The 23,679-nt window shown below is 42.0% G+C and overlaps 1 protein-coding gene across 11 annotated transcripts in view; it reads right to left on the reverse strand.

Annotated features, from left to right (window-relative positions):
• The window catches only part of auts2a (activator of transcription and developmental regulator AUTS2 a), a 348,592-nt gene that overhangs the window by 204,173 nt on the left and 120,740 nt on the right, over nt 1-23,679 (reverse strand). The window contains exon 1 of one of the 11 annotated variants that reach the window (XM_031310800.2): nt 18,866-19,154. The exons of the other annotated variants lie outside the window; for them this stretch is intronic. Within the exon in view, the coding sequence (XP_031166660.1) occupies nt 18,866-18,913 (48 nt within the window). The 5' untranslated portion in view covers nt 18,914-19,154. Of the gene's footprint in view, nt 1-18,865; nt 19,155-23,679 lie in introns of those variants that run through there. 11 annotated transcript variants of the gene reach the window in all.

Here is a 23,679-nt window from a genome sequence, read left to right on the forward strand (position 1 = left end):
CCAAGACACAAGGACCAGCATTGTAATTGGGAACTCCATAAAGCTTATGTGGAAAACAATGTAAGATGAGGCTGGCAGATCCCACCCTCCAGGACCATAGAGAACCCAGAGCAAACAATCTGCCTGCACAGCCATCCATAACCCTACACAGAGTTTACACATGTACATTAGATGAGCTGCATACATTTAGAAATCACTAGTGGCAGAGCATGGGGCCTGATGAATTCACAAACAGCAGGAAATAGCACCACTGTATTTTCAACAGAATTATCTGCAGCTCTGTTTATCCATTGCTGCTTTTTTCCCTCTGCCTCGCCGCAGCAGCAGACATGCCCAGTAAGGCAACAGGGGCCTTGAATGTGTAAAGGCTGCATCCCTCCTCCCCCTGTTTCATTTGCAGACCCGTGGCTCACAGTTGGACTGTCGCAGAGAAAAGCCATCTCCCTCACAGCATGGCTGCTGTTTCAGGGCAACGCCGATCTGCTGCATGCACCCCAACTTCCCGCGCTCCCACTGTGCTATTCAGGAAATCACGGCTGATACTGAGCCGTTTGTCTCCCTTTTGTGCTCACCCCTGTTCGCGCCGCAGCAAAAAAAGAAGAAAAAAATGGAAGTATAGCTTTTTTTTTTGTCCCCCTGAGGAAACACTAAAAAATATTTCTGTAACCCTCAGTGTGGCAATTTTGGTGAAAAGCACACAAAAAATTTATAAAACTCAATTTAAAAGGCAGATGCTGCACGAGTGGAAGTCTGCCTGTGGCTTTCTGAGTTTGCTGTGGAAAATTGGTTACTCAGCCCAAATGTTTATCACTTGAAACTTCAGGCATTTTCTGAAACAAAACTGGTGTAATCATTTCAAATAGGCCAGTATGAAATGAAGACTTTATATAAGCAGCATAAGAATCCACTGAGGTCTAATCAAAGAAATACTGAAGGAAGTATGTGGGAGTTAATCTTTGCATGTCTGTGCCTTTCCACTGTGACGGCTTTTGTGTGAAATGGCCTTGAACCACATTGGCTGTCGATGGCATGAGCACTACATAAACAACCCAGGAACCAGAGATCATAGACTCATCAGTGCAGATTTGCTAGCGCTGGATGCAGCACACATATTCCTCAGCCACAATCAATTATACTGCCAAAAAAAGGCCAAAGAGGCAGCTCTCACATAATTATGGCTAATGAGCAATAAAAAGGGGGGAAACCTGTATCACAAGACCTTGCCCATCATGCCGGCTGATAAGATTAAGTGTGACTTCAGAGCAAAGTTACTTGCTGTTTGGAAATAGATGTGAGCAGTGTTTTCAGTGTCTCACTGATAAGAGCATGGGATTTTGTTTGGGTCAACTAATGTTTTTCAGGCTGACTTATGACCTGCTCTGCTTTACTGCAGGCTTACCTGCCTCCATGATAACACTGATGTAACCTTGTAGCTAATCCACGTTTCTCAGATAAGCTTCTATCACACTCTGAGAAAGACAAAACATACAACCACGGCCAGAAACAAAACCTTGTGAAATCTGGAAGAGTTGGAACATCAGTGACTTCCCCACCCAGTCACAATGGTGATGAGTTTCTGCTGAGAACAACATCAAACTTGGTCAAGGCTGTGACGTATTGTGCCATAATAAATGATTCCTGATGGTCTTATGCACCTGCAGATGTCTCATTCCCAAAACTGCTTTTAGTGAGAAACTACAATTTCAACAGAATCAAGTCGGTTCACAAAAACACCACCTTAGCTTGTGTCTACAAACAACAGCTGTACCTTAACAAAGTGAAAACACTCCCAGACAGCATCACAGTTTCAAACAGTGTAAAGGTACTTGTATTATAAATTATGGAGAAGCATAGTGAATGCAAATGAGAACTATACAAGGCTTATTTTCATTCCGAAAGACAAAGAAGATAAGTGAGGCAGAGACAACATACAAAGCTGGGTACAATCTTAAAAGTAAAAGGAGGCGTTGGGGGGGTGGTGGAGATGATTATATTATACTTCCCTGCATGCAGTCTCACAGGAGAGCACAATGTGAGCAAAAGATCAAGGCTAAAACAAGCCTCCACTGCATTTAAAAGCACTCTTCCAACAATGCTTTTTATGAAAACTTTTTTTTCCCCTGATAACTCTTTATTTACAATTGTCTGTATACACTACACTTTATGAAAGGACGCCAAGCTTTTGTAGGCCAGAAAGACTCTGTTGCGGGCTCCGAAGAGCTAATGTAAAAATTCCCCCGAGCCGCCTTCTAAACACAGGAGTGAATAATTCTGCACGGCCTGAACAAAGACTCAATCTGAGAGAGAGAGTTGGGTTCTCCAGTGTACGCTGCACTTTCTATCCCCGTCCCACAAGAAGGAACAATGACACGGGCACTCCTCTCTCTGTTCGTGACTGAGAATGTTTCTACCTTATTTCTTTAGCTTACAAAGTTGATTTTCAACAGGCAACCATAGCTATTGCTGCGGCTTCAGTCAGACCCGTGTGTCTTTCTTCCCTGACGGAGAGCTGCAGCACACCAGCCTGTCACCCTCCTGATGACCTGTGGGTGGTGCTACATGACAACACATCAGGAGGAGTGGGAGGAGGAGGGCAGCAGAATAGACTGGAAAATAACACATACTAGTATTAGACAATAAGGGTGTATATACTGTAGTCTGTGATGAAACAATGTTGTTTTAAAAAAAAACGTGTATCACATTACACTTTGAACATTTCTCACACACACACACCCTACTCTACAACATTCGATCAAGGAGGCATCAAACAAAACATAGAATACTTGAAACAAACATCATTATCCTCTCTTTTGGTCGCCCTCTCTCTCCTTCTGGGAGAAAACTCTACTCTACTGCTCCGTCTCCTCTGGTGTGGAAGTGTAACCTCGCTGTGGGAGGGAGCCATTTAACTCAATTCACCCCCAGCCTGTGGCCAACGGGTTTTGCTTATTTGTCGCTGTGTGTGTTCCAACAGTGGACATATTTAAAGCAGCAGGTTTATAACCTCAAGTCTTCCAAAAACCAGGGAGATGTACACTATAAAGATGTGTGTTTGTTACTAAAGCTCTGGTTCGGACTCAGTGAGTGAATAGTTGAGCCAAGGTAGCAGTACAGCTTCACGCTCATTTTCAACGCAGGACAATTCAAGGAGAAACATAGAAAGAGGGCAGAAGATCACAAGAGCTGTCAGGAAAAGTGTCAAGAAAAGTATTTGATATAACAGATCATTTTCTCACCCTATTGGACTTTTGACTTAAACACTAGAATTGCCTTGCATTTGTATGTCTCCACCAACCAGTAAAGTTGCAGTTTACATCCATGTCTGTCCAGACTCATATAATATGTAGTGAAGACTTTGAATGAATTAACTACAAGGTAATAGGTGTATCTTTTGTGAAATGCAAGTGATCACTACATTATATTGACATGTATGATTCCAGTGAATAATTTCCAGTGAAAAACATGCTGTGTTCAGAGACTATTTTTACAGAGGACCTATAGAGAGCTTGGACATGTGCTGCAATGGCAATCACCTGAAGCTCAATATCAGCAAAACCAAAGGGCTTGTGGTGGGCTACCAGAGGAACAGGACATGACACAAAGTTATAGCCATGAGGGTAGACTGAGGGTAGACAATGCTTCCAATATGGATGTTGCTGCAAAGAAGCTACAAATTCTAAAACATGGATGCTTCACACACATCCTCGATCCGGCAGCAGAGAAAAGATCTGTACAATCACCACAGCTTCAAGATTAGTGTCACCAATTCAGTATCTGACCAAATGGTCAGATACTTCTGTTCCTGGGTATAGCATTGAATAATGCTATAGAACATTATGATGTCACAGTGAAGTTGACCTTTGGCCTTTGGGATATACAATGTCATCACTTTATCATTTAACCTGTTAGACATTTGTGTAAAATGTTGTCATAATTTGCGTAGGAATTCTTGAGTTATGGCCAAAAATGTGTTATGTGAGGTCACAGTGAGATATCACGTTCACGAGAATGGGCCAGATGGACAGATGGACAGATGGAATACCCAAAAATATAATGCCTCCGCCTGCAACTATCGCCAGCATGGGGGCATGAAAACATAAAAGTAAATTCCACATAACTTGTTAAAGGGGAACCACCTATTTTACACATCAAAATCCCAATGTGCTGGGGAGTACTACTGCATGTTAACAAAAAGTTGTATAAAGCCCTTTGGGGCCGTGTGAAGCCTGATAAATGTCCTCAAGTGATATCACTTGAGTGATCATCTTAAGTGATGCAGCAGGGTCTGAAGACTACAAGTCTGAAAATGGAAAACAAATCTGGGGTTAGAAAGAAGTGAGCTCACCAGACCACTGTATTCTGCTCCTCATCTCTGCTTGAGGCTAACATCTTGAGGCTACATTAGCCGCTACTAGCAGAACACATCTGAATCTGTACAGTCAAGTGAATCGAGTCAAGTTGCATTCTTGGGTAATGTAGGCGCAAGGTATTGAAGAATACACTGAATAATAAAAGATGATATCTCTGGTTCTGCTGCATCAATTTTGATACTTTACTTTCAATGCAGGACAAGTAAAAATGGTTTTCATCTTGATAAAAGGGCAAAACATCATATGGAATCCAGGAGTGTCAAGAAAAGCACACATGCATCTGCACTAGAAACAATGTTCTTACCCCATTGGCAGAATTAAAAAAAAATTTTTTTAGAAAAAAATAAAATGAAGGGAAATACTAAATGACTTTTTGTTGAGATGTATTTCTTCATTGACGAGCTGACTTTGGCTAATGCAGTAAATGAACCTCTGCCACATGGTTCGGCCAGAGGAGCTTCTGACCAAGTGCATCAAGGGCATCCCTGAGAGCGCGCGCGCACACACACACACACACACACACACACACACACACACACACACACACACACACACACACACACACACACACACCCCTAATTAAATGTTTAATACTACACATCGTATTAGCAGCGCAGAGGAAAACATTGAGTCCAGCTCAGTATATCATATGGTAGAAACCAGTGGTGGAAGAAGTATTCAGATCCTGTACTTAAGTAAAAGTACTAATACCACAATGTAAAAATACTCTGTTACAAGTAAAAAAAAAAAAAAAGTCCTGCATTGAAAATGTTACTTAAATAAAAGTATGTAAGTATCATCAGGAAAACGTACTTTATAAGTATTGAAAGTAAAAATCCTCACATTTTAGAAACTGGAAACGATCAGAACAGTTCTGTCAATCAACTAAGTTTGTAATGGTCTAATCATTTCAGCTGCACTTTTAGTTGGGTAGTTTAATGTATAATAAAACATTGTATTTGAAATGTAGTGGAGTAGAAGCAGAAAGTGGCATGAAAAGAGAAGACTAACTAAAGTACAAGTACCTCAACATTTGTACGTAAGTACATTAGTTTATTAGAGTAAATGTACTTTGTTACATTTCCCCAGTGGTAAAAACTCTCGGTCTCTTTCTGTGTTTTCCTGCCTGTGTTTTTCTTTCTTCCTGAAGACAACACCAACATTTGTGAAGGGAGTCAGCCCTCGCTCGCTGTCTCTTTATAACACAGTTGCAGACTTGGCAGAGCTAACTCTGCTTGTAGCCCCGGGCCGGGAGTCAGTTCAAAGATTCCTTATATAACTCTGATTAAAAATACACAATGGATCTTTTTAACTTCCAAGGCTAATAATTGATGAACACAAAGGCCCTCTTGAATTTTCCATGTGAAAGAGGAGCTGACATTGGAAAGGTTCACTGAATCTGAGCTTGTAGCCCTTCATCCTTCCCTCCTCCCTCTCCATCTCTTCATGCTCTCCATCTCCTTGTAGCTGCGGGCTAATTGCAGCGATTTTAGACGATTGTTATTAAAAACAGGCGAGCGGCAGCGCTTTGCGAGCTGAATCCCCTCCAGGAGAGGCTCCGTCACTCCGGGAGCGCCTGTGCATCCTAATAACTGCAATCAGGGCCTGCAAGAGAGCAAGGATGCCTTTGTTTTCTCCGACGCTGTGAAGGAGGCGAAGAGATATGCACACACAACAACACACTCCAACGCTCTTCAGGATGAATAAACCTGAAGAGAACAACAACAACAACAACAGCGGCGGCGGTTCTCTCGTCGACAGCGCTGCAGTATACATGCCTGAGCGGCCATTCAAGGAGGCACCCGGACAATCAAATGACACAAAACAGCAACACGTGCAGTCACTTGCACAGACACAAACACACCATGTTTTATTTACATTTGAGGTATATACTGCGTGTCAAGAGGCTTCATTAAGCACGAAAGAGGAACTTTAAATTCCTGTACCGCCAACACTGGTAGCAACACAATGCAAAATGTCAAAAAGGACAAACTAACGGTGTCCTATAGTGGAAGTACAGACGCAAACACACAAACCATGTTAGCCTACAGAATTTTAACCGTTAACTAGAAGGGACTTTCAAAGTGCTCCACATTACTTCTAGCACTTATTTAAGTTTTTATTAAACTTGGAAACATTATCTCTGCAAAGGTTACAAACTATCTCTGTGTTTCAAAGTTACAGTAAATGAAACATGATCTGATCATCACTGATCTGGATCACAATCAAAACCAGTGTTTCTTAAAGCAAACCCTATCTCTGACATATCTTACTCTCATAGAGACAAACAAACACTTTTAAATCGTATTGTTTGCTGCTGATATTTTAGTGATAGGGTTGAGTTATGTTATATATATTTCAGGCCCAGTGTAATAACAGTTGATCAAAAAAATTAATGAAATGGCTTTGGTTTATGCAGCTCTGTTCATATCTGTAAATGGTTTGTGTACACACGTACACACGCACGCATGCACGCATGCACGCACGCACGCACACACACACACACACTTACTGCTCGCTGTGTGTGTGTGAGTCTGCAGTAAGTGCCAACGATTTAACAGTGTGATTAATTAAATTGTAACTAAATCAATTCTAATTATCCAGCAGGGTTGGTTCTGATGCAAGGCAGTGGGTAGTACAATGATCAACCACACAAGCAGTTATCTGATACAATTACAACTCACAAATTATAACACACAGCAATCAGCAGAAAAAATAATGAGACAAACGGTGCTCACTTACAACAAGTTAAAGGAGGACGGCCCGGGACCAACTAGTAATCGATATCAGGGCTATCTGCTGAGTTTGGACTTATGATAATTGAGGCAGGAGTAGAGGAATGAGGAAATACATACAAGTAAGAGGGCAGCTCAGAGAGTTGACTTCATGACCTGCAGTTTGTGAAAATACAAGAACTACATGTACAGGCATGACTCAGTCAGTGATCAATCAATCACGGAGGGGAATAGGCCAATGGGGGGCTGTGCTTTGACTTCAATCAGCATCCCTGCCGGCAAGAGAAGAAAATGCTTGTGTTTTAAGCAAGACAGACAGAGAGGCTTTACTCAGACGTTCAGAACTCTTTCCACCATCATATTGTCCACATCCTGTCACTGATGGCTTTTTACCTTTTGTACAGAGGCTAGGGTTCTGACTTTTCCAGTGACTCAGTGACAGTGAACAGATAGAAACTGCAGACTATGGCGGCATTATGAGCAAGAAGTTTAATAAAGTGAGAAACTAGATGTCTCACTGCACTTACAACCCCTGCTCTATCAGCAAACATATCTGGGTACAGCATGTTGGCGACACAAAGACCTGTCCGCCTCTATCAGACAGCCAAAACCCTCAGCGGTCTGGGTATGTTGTTTATTGTCCGATGTTCCATCGCTTTCCTGTAGCAGCAGAAAGGCCTGGTAGCGAGTGGATTTTACAGCATGGCTGAATACAAATCAACTCCAACACAGACACACAGACAAGCGCACACACAGAAAAAAATACACAGGACCTGTGGGCAGAGGGCCCTCCATAACACTGCAGCCCCCTCCCGGTCCATGCATAATGTATGAGAACATGTAAATACGCTATTCCTTGCATGCATTAATGATCATGGAGAAACTCGCAGTCTAAGCACAAGGGCAATTAATAAAAGATGGCGCACAGATAAAGGCCCATACCTCCCCCGTCTCCTAACCCCCCACCCACTCTCCCCCACCACTTGATCCGCAGAGACACATTTCATGCCAATTCTTAACCTTGTTTTATTTCTGTGCTGCTCGGGGGTGTGAATAATGAATGGAGGCTATCAGAGCAACCGACTACTGTAGAAAAACTCTGCTCCACAGAAGATACAGCAAGGATACACACACACACACACACACACACACACACACACACACACCCACACACACACACACACACACACACACACACACACAAACTGCGGTCCTTATTCAATGCTCTAGGGAGGAAATGAGGGGTTAATCGGTCTCTGGGAAGCTGTAAAATGAGGACTTCATAGCCTGGAGATGATGCATAAAACATCAACTCCAAACACGAAGACACAAACTTGTTCATCTCGCAAAGCACAAACAGTGCAAACAGAGACTTTTCACTGCCTCATTCCTCGTGTTGAGCTACGACAAGAAAGGAGGACTGTAAGGCTGATAGTATTGCAAACGATAATCGGAAATCAAAACTGCCATTTTCTCACATTCGATATTGTGCGATTGCCAATGGAACAGAAACTCCAGTGCGTACTGTAGGTCTCCAGTTACAACTTCCATTACACCATCCAGATGCACTGTCACATGTCATTTGTTTTTACATATAGTTTTTATTATTTCCATCCTGACTAGATGGACAGATTTTAACATCAAGATGATGAAACACAAAGCAACTTAGGAAAGAGATCTTCTGATGAGTTCCTCGAATGCACCAGGGATGTAACGAGAATATTGCTGAAAATTTAACTGCAGATATTTATCTTCTTAAGAACTTGCTGTTATGTACCTTATCAGGGAGAATCAATTATCATATGTAAAGGCCTGATTTATCAGGCTGGACCACTTTATTAAAGAATAGCAGAAAGCAGCAGGTGTGTATCAATAATTTCCTTTGGGATTAATAAAGTTCTATTTTATCTGTTCTCAGAATCTTTCAGGTAGATTAGAGTTAAGATAATAAAGCTTAGCATGAACAGATCCAGCAACTATCATATTTCTGAGCCTAAATTACGACCCATAAAATACAGAAGAAACCAAAATGTAGCAGTTATTTTGTGACTAATTATGGTTTTTGAAGATGGTTGGTTAATGAAAGTGGTCAATCGTTTTGTAAGATCATCCAAACTGGCAAACACAAGTTCAACTCCTCATCAAACTCTGTTTCTGTTGAAAAACGTCTTCCTTCCTTCATGAACAAACCACATTTTTTATGAAGATAAAATTGATTCCAAGCCCAGATCCAATTACTTTTCTCCCTCCAGTAAAATTATATAACAGCCACAATTTAAATGCCTTTAGTTTGAATTTCATCTCACCTCATCTCCATCACTGATACTCCTAACCTCAGCCTCATGGCATGCCATGGACAGATGCACTGTGAGTATAAGTACTGGCATTTGCACTTACTGTAATACCGTTTTCAAAAGCCTCAGCTTATATGTCAAATTCAATTTCCAACTGAGTATACTGAAGAGAACCAGAAAGAGACAGAGAGATAGAGAGGCAGATGGTCTGGGAAAGTGAAAGCTCTGCCTTGTCTATTCTTTGTTCCACAGAGTATGAGCTGGCCAGGATGACAGCTTGTCAATCTAAGCGACCGAAGGGAAGATCTGGAGATGACAGCAAACTCTCTCTCTCTCTCTCTCTCTCGCTCTGTGTCTTTGATAGCTCTTTCTTTCTCTGTCATTCCATCACTTGTGTGCAACCACAAGCTGACCTTTCACCACCACCAGGCTTCTCCTGTCTGTCAAGCACAAACGAGGCGAGAGTAGGGAAAAGGAGAAAAAAAACTTCCCCCTGTAGCTAGCGGCCCCCTCCCCCCTGTCAATGTGCTGATTTCAAGTGACAGTAATCACTGTTTATTAGCTCACTTTGCCCTTGTCATGTCCAAGAGCAGCAGTCACATATTACAGTGATTAAACAATTAGGCCCATTACAGTATTACACTGGCCAATGTCACACATTACACTGTGGATAGAGGGAGTAGACAGAAACTCTCTCGCTTTCCCTCCATTACAGACATTTCAACAGCTCTAAACTGTCAGAAAATGGGCCTAATGATTGCAGCTAGTGTGCACCGCTGGCCTATTTAGAAATGGACTGCATTTTCTGTTCAAATTAACGGCAGGGGGGGGGGGGGGGGCACACAAAAGGGGAATGGACTGTGAGAGAGAGAAAAAGACCTGACGTAAGGCGGCTTTGATGCAACACTAATTAACACAAGGCCCGTGCTCATTTCCTAAAAATTTACTTAACACAATTGACACCGCTTCATTTATCTGAGCAAATGAGCGGAGAGATGTGTATCTACTTAAGCTGCAGCAGGTCAATTACTAAAGCTAAATAATTCACAGAATCTAATATTTAGGTCCCACAAAAATCCTATTCTTAAAAAAAATCTGTCTACACTAAGTAAATGCTATCCTAATTAGTTTAATTAAAGACTATCATGTATTAATTATAACATGATAATTCCAGTGGAGCAACTTTACTTCTGTGTGTGCCTACTTGTGAGAGAGTCTTTGTTCTTGCTGAGCGCAACAGAAATGCAAATGAACAAATTAAGCAGCGAGGGAGAACACTAAAGAATCTCTCCAATAACAAGTCATGGCAAATTAAAACAAGTCCAACAGTAAGGTGACCATCACTCTGCTGGGAGAGGAGAGGAGAGGAGAGGAGAGGAGGAGAGAGGAGGAGAGAAAGAAGAGGAGAGGAGGAGAGAAAGAAGAGGAGAGGAGAGGAGAGGAGAGAAAGGAGAGAAAGGAGAGGAGAGGAGAGAAAGAAGAGGAGAGGAGAGAAAGAATAAGAGAGGAGAGAAAGAAGAGAGGAAAAAGATTAGAGGAGAGGAGGAAGAGGAGAGATAAGAGAAATAAAAGAGGAAGAAGAGAGGAGAGGAAGACGAGAGGAGAAGAGAGGAGAGGAAGATGAGGGAAGATGAGAGAAAGAAGAGAGGAAGAGAAGAAGATTAGAGGAGAGCCAGCATCTGGAGACTGTGAGACATCACAGCACTCTGATGGTCAACCTCTTCTCTTGCAGGAGGAGTAAAAAGGGAGGGAAATCTGTTTCCTGTCATCTTCCATCTTGTCAGTCTTTGTTCAGACATCTTGCATCTCCTCCACCAGCTGTTTGCTGCCTGTGCTGACAGATGGCTGCTTCTCTTTGATATGCACTCTCCTCTGGCCCGCTCTCCCTCACACTCTGCCCCCCGCCCCTCGCTGGGTAAAACTTTCAGGGAAAAAGTCAACTTGGGATTTTGCTGAATGCAGAGAAAGCTAGTTGGCCACACTAAGAAACTGTTGACCATATGCAGAACATAATGGTGTATAATAAACAGACTTTTCCCCAATGTCCTGATGGAAAGTAACGATCTAGACATTATGCATTTGAATGTGGGAGCGGGTGCACGTGTGCGTACAGATCTGTTCTGCAGAGCTAGCCAAGTTAGAAAGATTTTAAGCCAAGCCTCACTCAGAGGGACGCTGCAGAAAAAAAAGCATAGGATTGTTTCTTTGGACCACGCCAGCATAGACTGGTATTGCCAGACAGTTACACAAGTTTACGTTCAGACAAAAAGCAATTGTTGGGCTTTGTTCTGCAGCAGTCTGCGAGCATGTGATCCATCCTTCCACAAATCTGTGACATTCCCATAGCTCACATTGCCAGGCTGCCTCTCTTTGTATGTGTATGTGTGTCTGTGTGAAGCGACCCTAGCCTGCATGTGAGCGTGCGCACAGGACAACAGAGGGCTCTTTGAGCCAGGGTACCAGGGTCTGCCCATGCGGCTCAGGCAGCTCAACTATGGGAACCATCCCCGTGCCCGGTCAACCAGCAGGCTGAAACCAGAGCTGCTCATGGAGCGGGCAACAGACGGCAGGCGGGATCCGGCATTCCATTGGGAATTTAACTGGGGCTAATGAGCTCTGGGAGGACTCCTCTGGGGAGAAAAATAAGGCACACATTCACTGTGCAGCTCTACACACACCTGTACTCAGTGCCATGAGTGTGGACACATCTCTGTCATGACATATTGTCATGCATAACCCAAAATACAAACGCATTAAGCTCCAAGCCCAAGGATATGATTTTGGGAACCTGAAAGAAATATGAGAGTATACCACTCTAATTGACCATTAAATATAAGGCTACAGCCAGCACCTGGTTAGCTTAGCCTAGCACAAAGGCTGGAAACATGGGGAAACAGCTAGCCTGGCTCTGTCCAAACTATGATAACAAAATCTGCCTACCAACACAATTAAAGTTCACTAATTAACATGTCATACCTTATTTGTTTAATCTGTACAGAAACCGATGTTTGCCATTTTACGGAGGGTTATGTGCTGCACTATTTCCGTAAAATGATTGTAAAATAAGAAAGACGATTGAGAGTTGTATCAATCTTCCACTCCAAATGTGGAGCTATCCCTTTAAAGCTATTGTCCTTAAGGTTTCATTCCTGGATGATTTGGCGACGCCTGACTTTACTAGTGGCAACAACAAATGCTTTTTATAATACTGGGTAGGCAAATTGAATATTGTGCGGAAAATGGAAACACCACCTGTTACAAATAAAACTATAATGTAGAGAGATAATTAAAATGTCTCAATACATTGAATTGCTATTGATGAAAAGATCCCAGCCATAAAGAGATTTAAAAAAGGCGTTATAAAAATCTTAAGGAATAAAACTTTAAATGGAACTGCTGATTTGACACCAAACTGTCTAAACTGTAGATGAAAGTAAATAAAACCTGTGAGAGCGAAACATGTGATTAGAGAAGCTGATTTTATAAATCCACCTACTGTAAGTGGCATAATTTCTAGTTGAATAACCCATTATACTATATACCATTTGACAACATGTTGTAGAAATTAAAATTTGCTCAGCACCACCTACAGTATATATATATATATATATATATATATATATATATATATATATACACACACACACACACACACACACACACACACACACACACACACACACACACACACACACACACACACACGTATATACTGGTAAGGTTATGGACACACTGACCCCTGTTTTCTACCTTTAGGTTGTGTATAAGAAATGGGGATAAAAAGGCGACAGGCAAAAGCATACAGGCTGTGTGGGTGAAAGTTGTCTTTCCAGTTGGCTAGGCATCCAGTCATTCGCTCCACCCATCTGTCAGGCCTGTCCCTAGTGGCTACACTGAGGGCTCGCTCTCTCTCCTGCTCTCTCTCTGGCCTGCAATTGTTCAGTGATCCAGACACTGGTCAGCCGCTCCCTTTCTCCATTCTGTCTTCCACTGAGGAGGCTGGAGACCAGAGACTCAGAGGCAGGCACTGCCTTGTTGCAGCCCACTCACTGTGTTTACATCCAGCAAATTAACACAAACATGCCAGGGGGATATGAGATCCTGCCTGGGGCCTGAACCCAGCAGCAACTGCTACTTTCATCACACACACACACACACACACACACACACACACACACACACACACACACACACACACACACACACACACACACACACACACACACACACACACACACACACACACACACACACACACACACACACACACACACACACACACAAAAGAAACTGCTCCTGTGACTTCAGAACTCACCAGCACTACAGAGGCTCTGTCTATTATAAGGGACTGCTACAATCATTTCAATTAAGCACAATTTCTTTAATGATGCTGTACATCAAAAAAACTAAATAAAAACTAAAATCTTTAATTTTGAGTCTGAGGATCTCTTTTGGTGATCCACCAAGGAAAGCTCTGGGTTTAGAGATACTTGGAAGATAAGATGTGCAAAATCATAGTCCTGCCTCCTCATCTGTTTAACCGCCAACTATTTCAGTTATACTGTACACAAGTCCGCTATGAAGCTTAGCATACGCAGGCACACAAGACACCCCACAAAACCACTTAGCTCTTCATGAACAAACATATCTAAGAGAGTGACAATCTGACTAGTCAAGCTACTTTACTCCCTCTAAGCTTCTGTTGTCTCCTCTGTGGCGGAGGCTTTTGTCTGACAGATGTTTACAGGGAATGGGCGATGTTTTCTTACTGCGTGCTGCCTGGGAAAACATCTGGAGTTTGCAGGGATTTACCAGTAATCCCTTCGGCAAGCTGTGGAGTGCTCTCCTAGAATTTCAATGTGTCTGTAAAGTAAGCAAGCCTTTCTGAAAAGAAAAAAACTGACAGGGCCCGCTTTGCGACAAGCATTGCCAGGGTTAACAGTTCCGTAAGCCTCTTACCACTGCAGCTTTTAAGCATAAATAAATTAAACTGGCTTGGCTAAAATGGCTCCAATAAACTCATTAAAATCCTCCCAGCGTGGATGGATGGGCAGAGGGATAAAACTTCCATGACGATCAAAAGGGAAAGGACGAAAACTAAACCGCTTTTGCCATTGCAACGGTTACACAAGAGGAACCCTCTCAAAGCAGCGGACACAATTAGACGCAAGCTACTAAACCTAGAAGCAAACCAGTCAACAATAGTCTCCCAACAGACATCTAATAGAGGATTATGTTGCTCAAGAATATCCCTGTGCAGAACGGTCCACAGGAATGTATAGCATTGGTTTCAACCTTCTCCCTGAGTTTATGTTTGAAATAGGCGATACCACCCAAGAGAGGTTTCCACACCACGTGTCTCTCATATAACATACTGTGGCATCAGCAGAGACTGCAATATGCCTCCCTTAATGATAACCCACACCCCACTCTCTGGTTTTCACAGTCATTATAGTCATTACAGTCACCCCCTACCATTCAACAGACCAAGCCTGGCACAAAGGCTCAGTAAATACAGAGTCTCTCTCTCTCTATGTGGGAACATGGAGAGAGGGGCCACATCTTACAAAGCACAGTTTGGACAATCTGCTCCAACCAGTAACCAGTGTCACATCTGGAACCTGGAATTTAGAGAACATTAGTCATCATATGTCAGATCAAGTCACTTTTATTTATATAACACAATATCACAAATTGTCCATAAGGGGCTTTACTATCTGTACAGCATCCTTATGCCATGAACATCAAAAGAGACCTCAGCCCAATTTATTTGCTCAGTATTTTAGAACGTTAGCATTTTAGCTTCCAATGTGAATTTGATGAATAGTACATTTCTTCGGTTGATTATTCATACTTGTTTCAAAGAAATTAGGACTATGATACTGAATACAAAAAAGGCAACAGATTCTTGAGAGAATGATCCCCATTATGGAGAAACAGATGCACATTGTAACTAAGCGGGTGTTTTGTAAATCATATACTGTATATTGCATATAAACCTGCCAAGGTTAAGAAAGCCATACTTTGCTTGAAGGTTTGAATGTAACCCAGGAGCCTTGAATGTGTCATTTTTCTAGAAAGGTCTGAATGAAATTTGATATTAAATAAATACAGCAGGCAGATAAATATTGTGCTGTGTGTGGGAAACTACGGTATGTATAAACTCCAAAAAATCTGCTAAACACATCAATGCACTGTATGTCTATACTATTCATCAGTATACCGCACACATACTCAGGACAATAAACAACAGAAGTCAGCCACAGAAACTGTCACCCGCTGCCAAATGTAAGCTCTGCCACAAATCTTTCCTAAAGCGTACTCAAGCTCGGTGTGTGTTGGTAATGTGATTCTCATAAGGTTTGGCTAAAAGGCTTATCTGCTCATCTGTAACTACCTGTTAGTGATTGGTTGTGGAAAGTAATTAAGTACATTTAGTCAAGGATTGTACTAGGTACGATTTTGAGATTGAGAGACTTGAGTATTTTTATTTTCTGCTACTTTCTACTTCTACTAGGGAAATATTCTACTTTTATTTGACTGATATAGTTACTGGTTACTTATCAGATCAATAGCTTGCATAAGAAACATTGTCCCTAGAAATTACATATATATACATGGAAATATTTAAAAAGGAAACCTAATGCCGACCAGACTGCATGAGGAAATGTTAAATAACGTATCTGTCAAATCGCACAAATGTTGAAACTGAACGCATCAGTGGATTGTTCACTCACAACGAACGTACGTTTCCTCGCAATATAATATATACGCTTGTAGTGACTACTGCATTATTAAAGTTCTGTATGGTTGTGTTTAGGCACTGGCAGCACTTACGGTTAGGAAAATATCATGGTCTGGTTTTATACAGAAAAGGTCTGCAGTGAATTGAGACACAATGTGTTTATTAACATTTAACCAAAACCACAATATTTTCCCTAACATTAACCAAAGTGTTTTTGTTTGTCATAAAATGCAATGCAGGGCTAAAGGTTAAACCAATGGCTTGCAACCTTGTTGGCCTGTGACCTCAAACAAAAATGCAGTGTAGTTGGGGTCCCTTCTCATGTTTCAGATATCTGAGTTTAAAGTGTACGCAGTTCTGCCATTCTGTGGAATTTCACAAACGTTCTTTTATTGAACAAACTGAACATTAAACTGAACACAAAAGGCACCAATAAAAAAGAATGATAGTTACATTTTAAAGTTCAGTTTTCTACGGATACTCAACTCCAAACATCCCTGAGTGCAGTATCGCAGTCTTCCATGATGTCTTTATGGTGCTATTTGTGTGAGCGTATGAAACAACAATGGAAAATGAGAATGTAAAGGCATCAGTCAAATATCCTAAAATGTAAATGTATCTCTCCATGAGCAGCCATCTGGCCATGGGAGAGGCCAGAGTTAACACGGGAATCACAGGGCACTCAGTGTGTGTTAAATTGAATTAGTCCAGTGTGAGTCAGGTTGCTGTTCGCCCTCTGTGGGTCTGCGGCCCACTGGGGGGTCCTGGCACTGGCTTAGAGGACAAAGAGCTGCGAGCAGACACACAGAGCAGGACTTCAGTGTTGTGTTCTCTTTCCACTCGGAGGAATGTAACCCACCTCCAGTCTCTACCTCCCTCTCACTTCAGGACATGAGCCCACACACGGGGGTGGCAATTACCCTTTCCCCAGACGTGGATGACCCTGGGTTCTTGACCCAGAAGTCACCATGCTTCATGCCCTTCTCACCCTTTGGTGGGTGGCGCGCGCCGAAAGGAAAAGACAGCCACACCATCAAAAATGGCAGCACTTGTTTAAGGTCACTTCCTACTGGCATGCTGCTGAAAGGTTGCCTGTCAATCATGTGTAATCACATGGAGGCTGGCTGCTCCTGAGGCGAGACAGCTGGGAGCAGGAAAAGCCGATGGCTGCATATGCCCTTCTTCTCCTCAGACACGGCCCCAGACCCCCATAAGCACTGACACACACATCCTGTTCTTGTGTCCACTTTCTTCTAAATGGGAATGCAGACATGGAGGAAAATAGAAAAGTATTGGAAAGCCAGGCCACCTAGGAGTGTAGCCAGACATACAGCACCAGCTGATGAATTTCTTCTATTTTTTTGTAAAAATACAGTTTGGAGCTTCTTCAATCTAGTCAGTGCAAATTAAAAATTGACAGCCTGAAAAGAGGAACTGTTAAAATAGATCTGGTTCTAAAAGATGAAAAGAGCGGCCATCTTCTCACTTCTCCACCTCAAGACAGCTCAAGTACAAAATGGCAGACCAGATGGAAACAGAGCACTTCGGGCACCAACAGATGCTCCCATGAGGCCACTTGGCACCCTCTCACTTATCTACGATAATAAGCCTGATGATAGCAAAGCCAGTCCAACACATGTACGCTACTTCTATATTTTTATAGCGGCCTGCTTCTTCATGTTTGATGTAATGAGATAGCTTTATTGATCCCACAGTGCAGACACCTGATGCTAAGTGGAGAACTTGATCAGCATAAGGGGTCACCACCAAAACCGTTGTCATGACACAAAGAGAGGCGAGGCATAAACAGGAGCTAACTGACTAGATGGTCACTGGTGGCTGACGTCTGGCTGATTGACTGCTTCGCTGGCTAACTGACTGCTCAACTGAGAGAAGGTAATTGTAACACTAGCTGTTTTCATTAGCGTAGCTGCAAACATTTGGGGAAAGTGCTCGCTGCTGACCCAAAGCTTGGCTTTCACAGTGTAATGCCATCCCCACACACACACACACACACACACACAGGTTTCACACTGAGGACTCATAACACAACTATAGGATCTAAGGTCCAGACGGTGACATCACTGACTGCATCAAAACTTTATAACATCACAAGACACAGTCATGCCCTCATCATACATTAAAGTTTCTACAACAGGTTTTCTGTTTAAACTGTTTCACTTTTAATGTATCTTCTTTTACACTACATTTGTTTATATTTGAATGAGATGCATTGCATTTAACATGCTATTAAGGCATGACGCAAATTACATTTTCATTAAATGCTACCATACACCAAACCTTTGATATTATGCATGCTACAGGTAGGATAAGTCTTGTTGATTTGTAAGAAAACTAAATCAGGGATGTTCTTGAGACTACAGAAGCTCCTTCACACTTTAGCAACTAGAGTACTTAATGTAAAAATCTGTACCTCTTTAAAACAACAGTATAAAGGTTTTTGCAATGGCTTAAATTACATTTTCAAGGATATGCTCTCACTTAAATGAAATACTTTTTACCACAGACCTACAAAGTCCCACTGTGAATTTAAAACAGCTACTAAGGGAAGATAAAATATGTCTGGAAAGAGTATTTATACACAGCTCAATAATTCAATATTTACATGGACAATCAATATCATATGTTTAGATATTTGCCAGGACACTGAGTAGAGGAATCGGGCTAGAAAAGAAAAAAAAAATCAACTTATGTACTTACCTTCTCGTTGTATTTGAACTTGACATAAAACCAACTGGACTTGATCATCCTTCTGTCTTGTGTTTCTGACTGACTCAGTGTGCCGAGGTCTGCGTCTCCTCCAAAGACTGATGTTGATTGTGCAGTGCGGTGACACAGAATTGTTTCTGCTACTTTATCCTGCTGGTCTTTGTGCTTGTTCTTTCTCGCTCCGTCTCTGACTGCAAGCCTCTAAGCCTGCTACGGTTTCTTTCACTCCCTCGCCTCCGTGGTGTAGTGTGGTGTGTGCAGTGTGTGTGTGTGTGTGTGTGTGTGTGTGTGTGTGTGTGTGTGTGTGTGTGTGTGTGTGTCTGTGTGTGTGTGTGTGTGGTGTGGTGGGCTTGGAAGGCTGACAGAAGAGCTCCTCAGATGGGCTTCAGCTGTGTTCAGCAGTGGTGGCAGATGTCAGCAGAGGAGAATGTGGGTAAACTCTGAAGACTGAAGCACCAGCCTCCTTTCCCTCTCTCCTTCTTCGAACTATCTCACTATCTATCCTACATGCTCCATCTCTCTCTCTCTCGCTTGCTCCTTTTTTTTTAAATGTTCCCTTTTTTAGCCCTTTGCTCACTCAATGTCTCCCCCCAGTGCTTCCTATTGCCCTCTTTTATGTACCGATATGCTCTTTCACTCTGACCTCGTTTAACCCCCTTTCTGTATCTATTTCAATGTTGCTTTCTCTGCCCTCTGTAAAGTAACACTGTCTGCTTTATTATTTCTACAGACAGCCGCCCCTGATGTTGGTCTGACCCCGAAGGCGCAGCGTTCCCACGAGCCAAATAAACTCTGACGGCTGAACAAATGTGCCTAGAAAATGCTCTGTCAAATGCAGTTATGTCGAGATCAGCCTGGGTACAGCTCAACTCTGCATGATAGCTTCAAATATTGCATAAAAGATTATTGTTACTTTGCTATATGGTATGCCCATTTCCTAAAATGCCAACCATTGGCTCACAATGCAAATTTGCAATTTAATTTTCTAAATGCAATTTAGCTTTTAAATATCTGATCCCGAATTTGAACCAATTTGGTGCATTCTTGGTTTTCTTAAAATACAATTCATTTTAAATATTAAATATTTGTAAAAAAAAAAAAAAAAAAAAAAAAAATGTTACCACAGGGCCCACATTTCCCAAAAATAAATCTATTAAAATTCAATTCCAGACGTTATTAGTGTTTTCTAAGAGCATCTCTACTCTTTCTACTCTACATTTTTCCTTAGAGCACATAAACTTGTATTAATGGGGGCAGTGCACCAAGCTAGAAAAGCAACTTTTTTATATTATCAGCCTATATAAAGTTGATACTGCGAACATGTTAGCAAACAGTGGCTACACATCAAGCACACAGAGCAACTTTGTCTGTCTGCTGTCTGGTGCTGAGCAGGTTGTGTCCAGTGAGTTTATCTGTTTGTTTTTCACTAGTCTGGATCAACAGAAGTACATTTCCAGGATAATTGCCTGACATCCGGAGCGCGAGTCCCTCACCTTCCGCTCTCGGTGTGTTGCCGTTCTCAAACTCCGTTTGCTTCGGGAAACAACAACAAATTTTGAGCTAGCAAGCTAAATGCTGAAAATTGCAAGTTTTGAACAAAAAATGCAACAAGGCAGGCCTGCTTGGTTCTTTTGTGGAATGATTGTAAAGATTTAACTGGGAGGTTTTGGGACTGATTGGTGGGATTGTTGTGGACCAAAGTAAACATGGTGATACACTGGTAAGAGCAAATTAGGTTTAACCATGTATCAGCTAATTTAAATCGCTCACATTACTGTATTGTGTGAACAGTTAACTTCATTTAATATTGTATGTGGCATTTTATTTTTGCAGGGTGCAAATGTTCTACCAAAACAAGTTCTTTCCTGAAACTATTCAACAGAGCCACCGCCGCTGCGTCTGGAGCTTAGCACCGCCCCAGACGATTGTAATTGGTTTAAAGAAATGCAAACAAGCCAGTGTTTTTTCTCCTATCCCAGAATGCATCTGTGGTGCAGCCAGACCTTACTCCACAGCGCTGTGGAGTAAGGCAATGCGGCAATGCAAGACTAGTTGTTCACTGAAAACAGTCATCTGTCACGTGACATAACCAAACAGTCAGAGCTTCCAGCTTGCTGTGCTTTAAGAATTACTAAATAAATAACATATCACTGACTGGGTGAAAGTTTGTTTAAGAAATTAAACTTAGAAACTTTTGAACTTGTGTACTTAGATTCATCTACCTTTTGAGGCAGATGTTGAAATGAACCATAAATTAGGCCTTAAATCAAGTGCTGATGCTTCACATATGCTTCCTGCCATCAACAATCAATGCAGGTGATGTTATCCTGCCATTGAATTAAGATTCAAAAACAAAAAAGATTCAGCAACAGGAAATATCAAAAAGACAGCCAACCTACAAAAACATTAGAATTAAAGCAAGAATTTACTGAAGTCAGAAAAGCTCACATTGTCTCACAGTGCCATTTTGGCCTGATGAGATCAGTACAGTATTAGAGATTATATAACACACCGTAGTACTGGCATTATGTTTTGAAAGCAGCCTATTCCAGGATTACAGTCGCAGGCTTTCAGCAGGGGGAAGCAAACTGACACTGAACTCGACTGGAGCTTTAAAAAGCCTTTGCCTACTGTAAAGGCTTAAGGACTAAAAAGGCCACAGCCAGAGCAGAGACTGGGCCACCCAGCCAATGTTTACATTCTGCCACTCCCATACACACAACACCGCTGTGTATATAATCATGTCACCTTTGACTATTGCTTGAGATGTCTGCCAGCTAGATTGGGCTCCTGTATCCCACAGGATTTAGCCAAATTTGGCAGCCCCCGAGTTACACTAAGGCAACCCCTTTATCACAGGACAGCAGTGGGCTATAAACAAAAGCAATCAGACTCAGCAGTGTCAATAGCTGTGTTAGCATCCATGGAAACATAACCTCCCATGGCAAGACCTTTGCACCCAACGCTTTGTGCCAGCGCAGGACAAAAGGCTGGCAGAACCCATTATTATTGTGGGACAACAGGGAAAGCGAACATTTTTGTTTGACTGCATCTCTTACACAAGTCATGCTTATAAAAGTGGGACTTAACCAACGGATTGTTTGCTATCTGTAAAATAAGACCTGGGGAAAACTGTTTGGGTGGCAAGACATATATGTGACAGACAACATGTATATAAGAGACAGGTGTTGTAAAAATGGAGAAATCCCTGCCACAAATCTATGCAAAATAAGGCTGTCCATGATGTTAGCTGACTACTGTTAAAAGGCTTTCTTAAGGTCAATGATATATCTATTCTATTTGGAGAATCTGTAACATGAAAATGTGTTTATCTGGTATTATTCCCTTGAGCAGACTAATAAAATATTCCTGACAAGAAGACATTTAAAAAGTAAGCTACTACAAAGGCCATGCATGCCCCTATATCAAAGCCAAATGCAGCAGTGTAGAACATTGTTACCAAAATCTGAAACAAGTTTTATCCAAAGTAACAAAACAACCATGAAAACTAAACATGAAAACATGAGGAGGTTACCTTGTCAAAGTTACAGATTTGTCTTTTGGAAAAGGGAAATTATTTGCCAGAATGACTTAGAAAGAAATGACAACAAATGTGGTTTTTATATGTGTTCGTAGGCAAAGTTAGCATGTCAATGACAACAAGCAGGGTTATGCATAAATGCGTTAAAAAGATGCACGAACACGTTAAAAAGAAAGGAACAGGAACGTTAGCATCGTTCAATCTCGCGACAGCGTGTCTTGCGGCACCCGAGGATTTACGGCATGGCGGTGTTATGCCGAAGACCGTTTCCCTGTCGATATGTGTTTCCCCCTACCTAAATCTAAACCAAACCCTAACCGCAGAGGGGGGAGCTACGGGAAACATTTTAACAGGAAGGAAACTATTCTACCGGGGGAACCAGACCAGGCCAAACACCAGCCACATCGGCACCAAATTTAAAAACAACACATCTAGTACCTGAAGAAGCTTCGGACCACTCTCTGAGTAGCTTAATTTAAAAAAAAAAAATATGTAAGAAATCAATGTAAATTAATTTTTGGGGACTGTAAACTTAGTTTTTAAATAATGAGCTATGCCTTTAACTAGTTCATTTTAATCTGTGTAAACTCAACTTTAAACTAGCTCTTGTTAAGTGTAAACTTGCACAACACAGATGAGGTGACATGTATTACTACATAATTACAACTACATTTGCTGTTGATGGCCGAGTGAGGGAAACTAATAATTTTTAGAATTGACACAGGCTGTTGTGAAGTAGAGAACAGAGAGAGAAGCCTTATTTGCAGCCCACCAGATGAACATGATGAACTGACTATTTTTGTCTTCCCTACCCAGGCATCTTTAGCCCTTCTCTTTACCTCTTAGCATCCTTTCACTTTGGATTCTCTTTTCAGAGGCCAGCAGTAAAGTCTTGTCAGGAAAGCTCATCTTCAGCGGTTGGTCTAATCAAAAGAAAAACAAACAGCAGGTTTCCCAGACTTGGAGTTGCTAGGGGCCGGGTAGGTGTTGGTATGTGGGCTGCTTTATATCGTTTGCTCCACTCCTGTTTTCTCCCTCTCACTCTTCTTCTTTCTCTCGTCTTCTCACTTTCCACTCTCCTCATGTCACCCACGGGGAGTCTGTAGTGCTGTAATGCTAAGTGACAGCCTGCCTGCCTGCTCACTTCCCACACACTTGCCTACGCTTGGCCAAGTCCCGTATGGCCATCGCTGTGCCCGGATAACAGAGCTGCAAGAGCTCAGAGAGAAACAAGAAGCTCAGGGTATCTTTCCACACCGTTGTG

Source organism: Sander lucioperca, chromosome 13, assembly GCF_008315115.2.
Source record: "Sander lucioperca isolate FBNREF2018 chromosome 13, SLUC_FBN_1.2, whole genome shotgun sequence".
NCBI classification, from domain to species: domain Eukaryota; kingdom Metazoa; phylum Chordata; class Actinopteri; order Perciformes; family Percidae; genus Sander; species Sander lucioperca.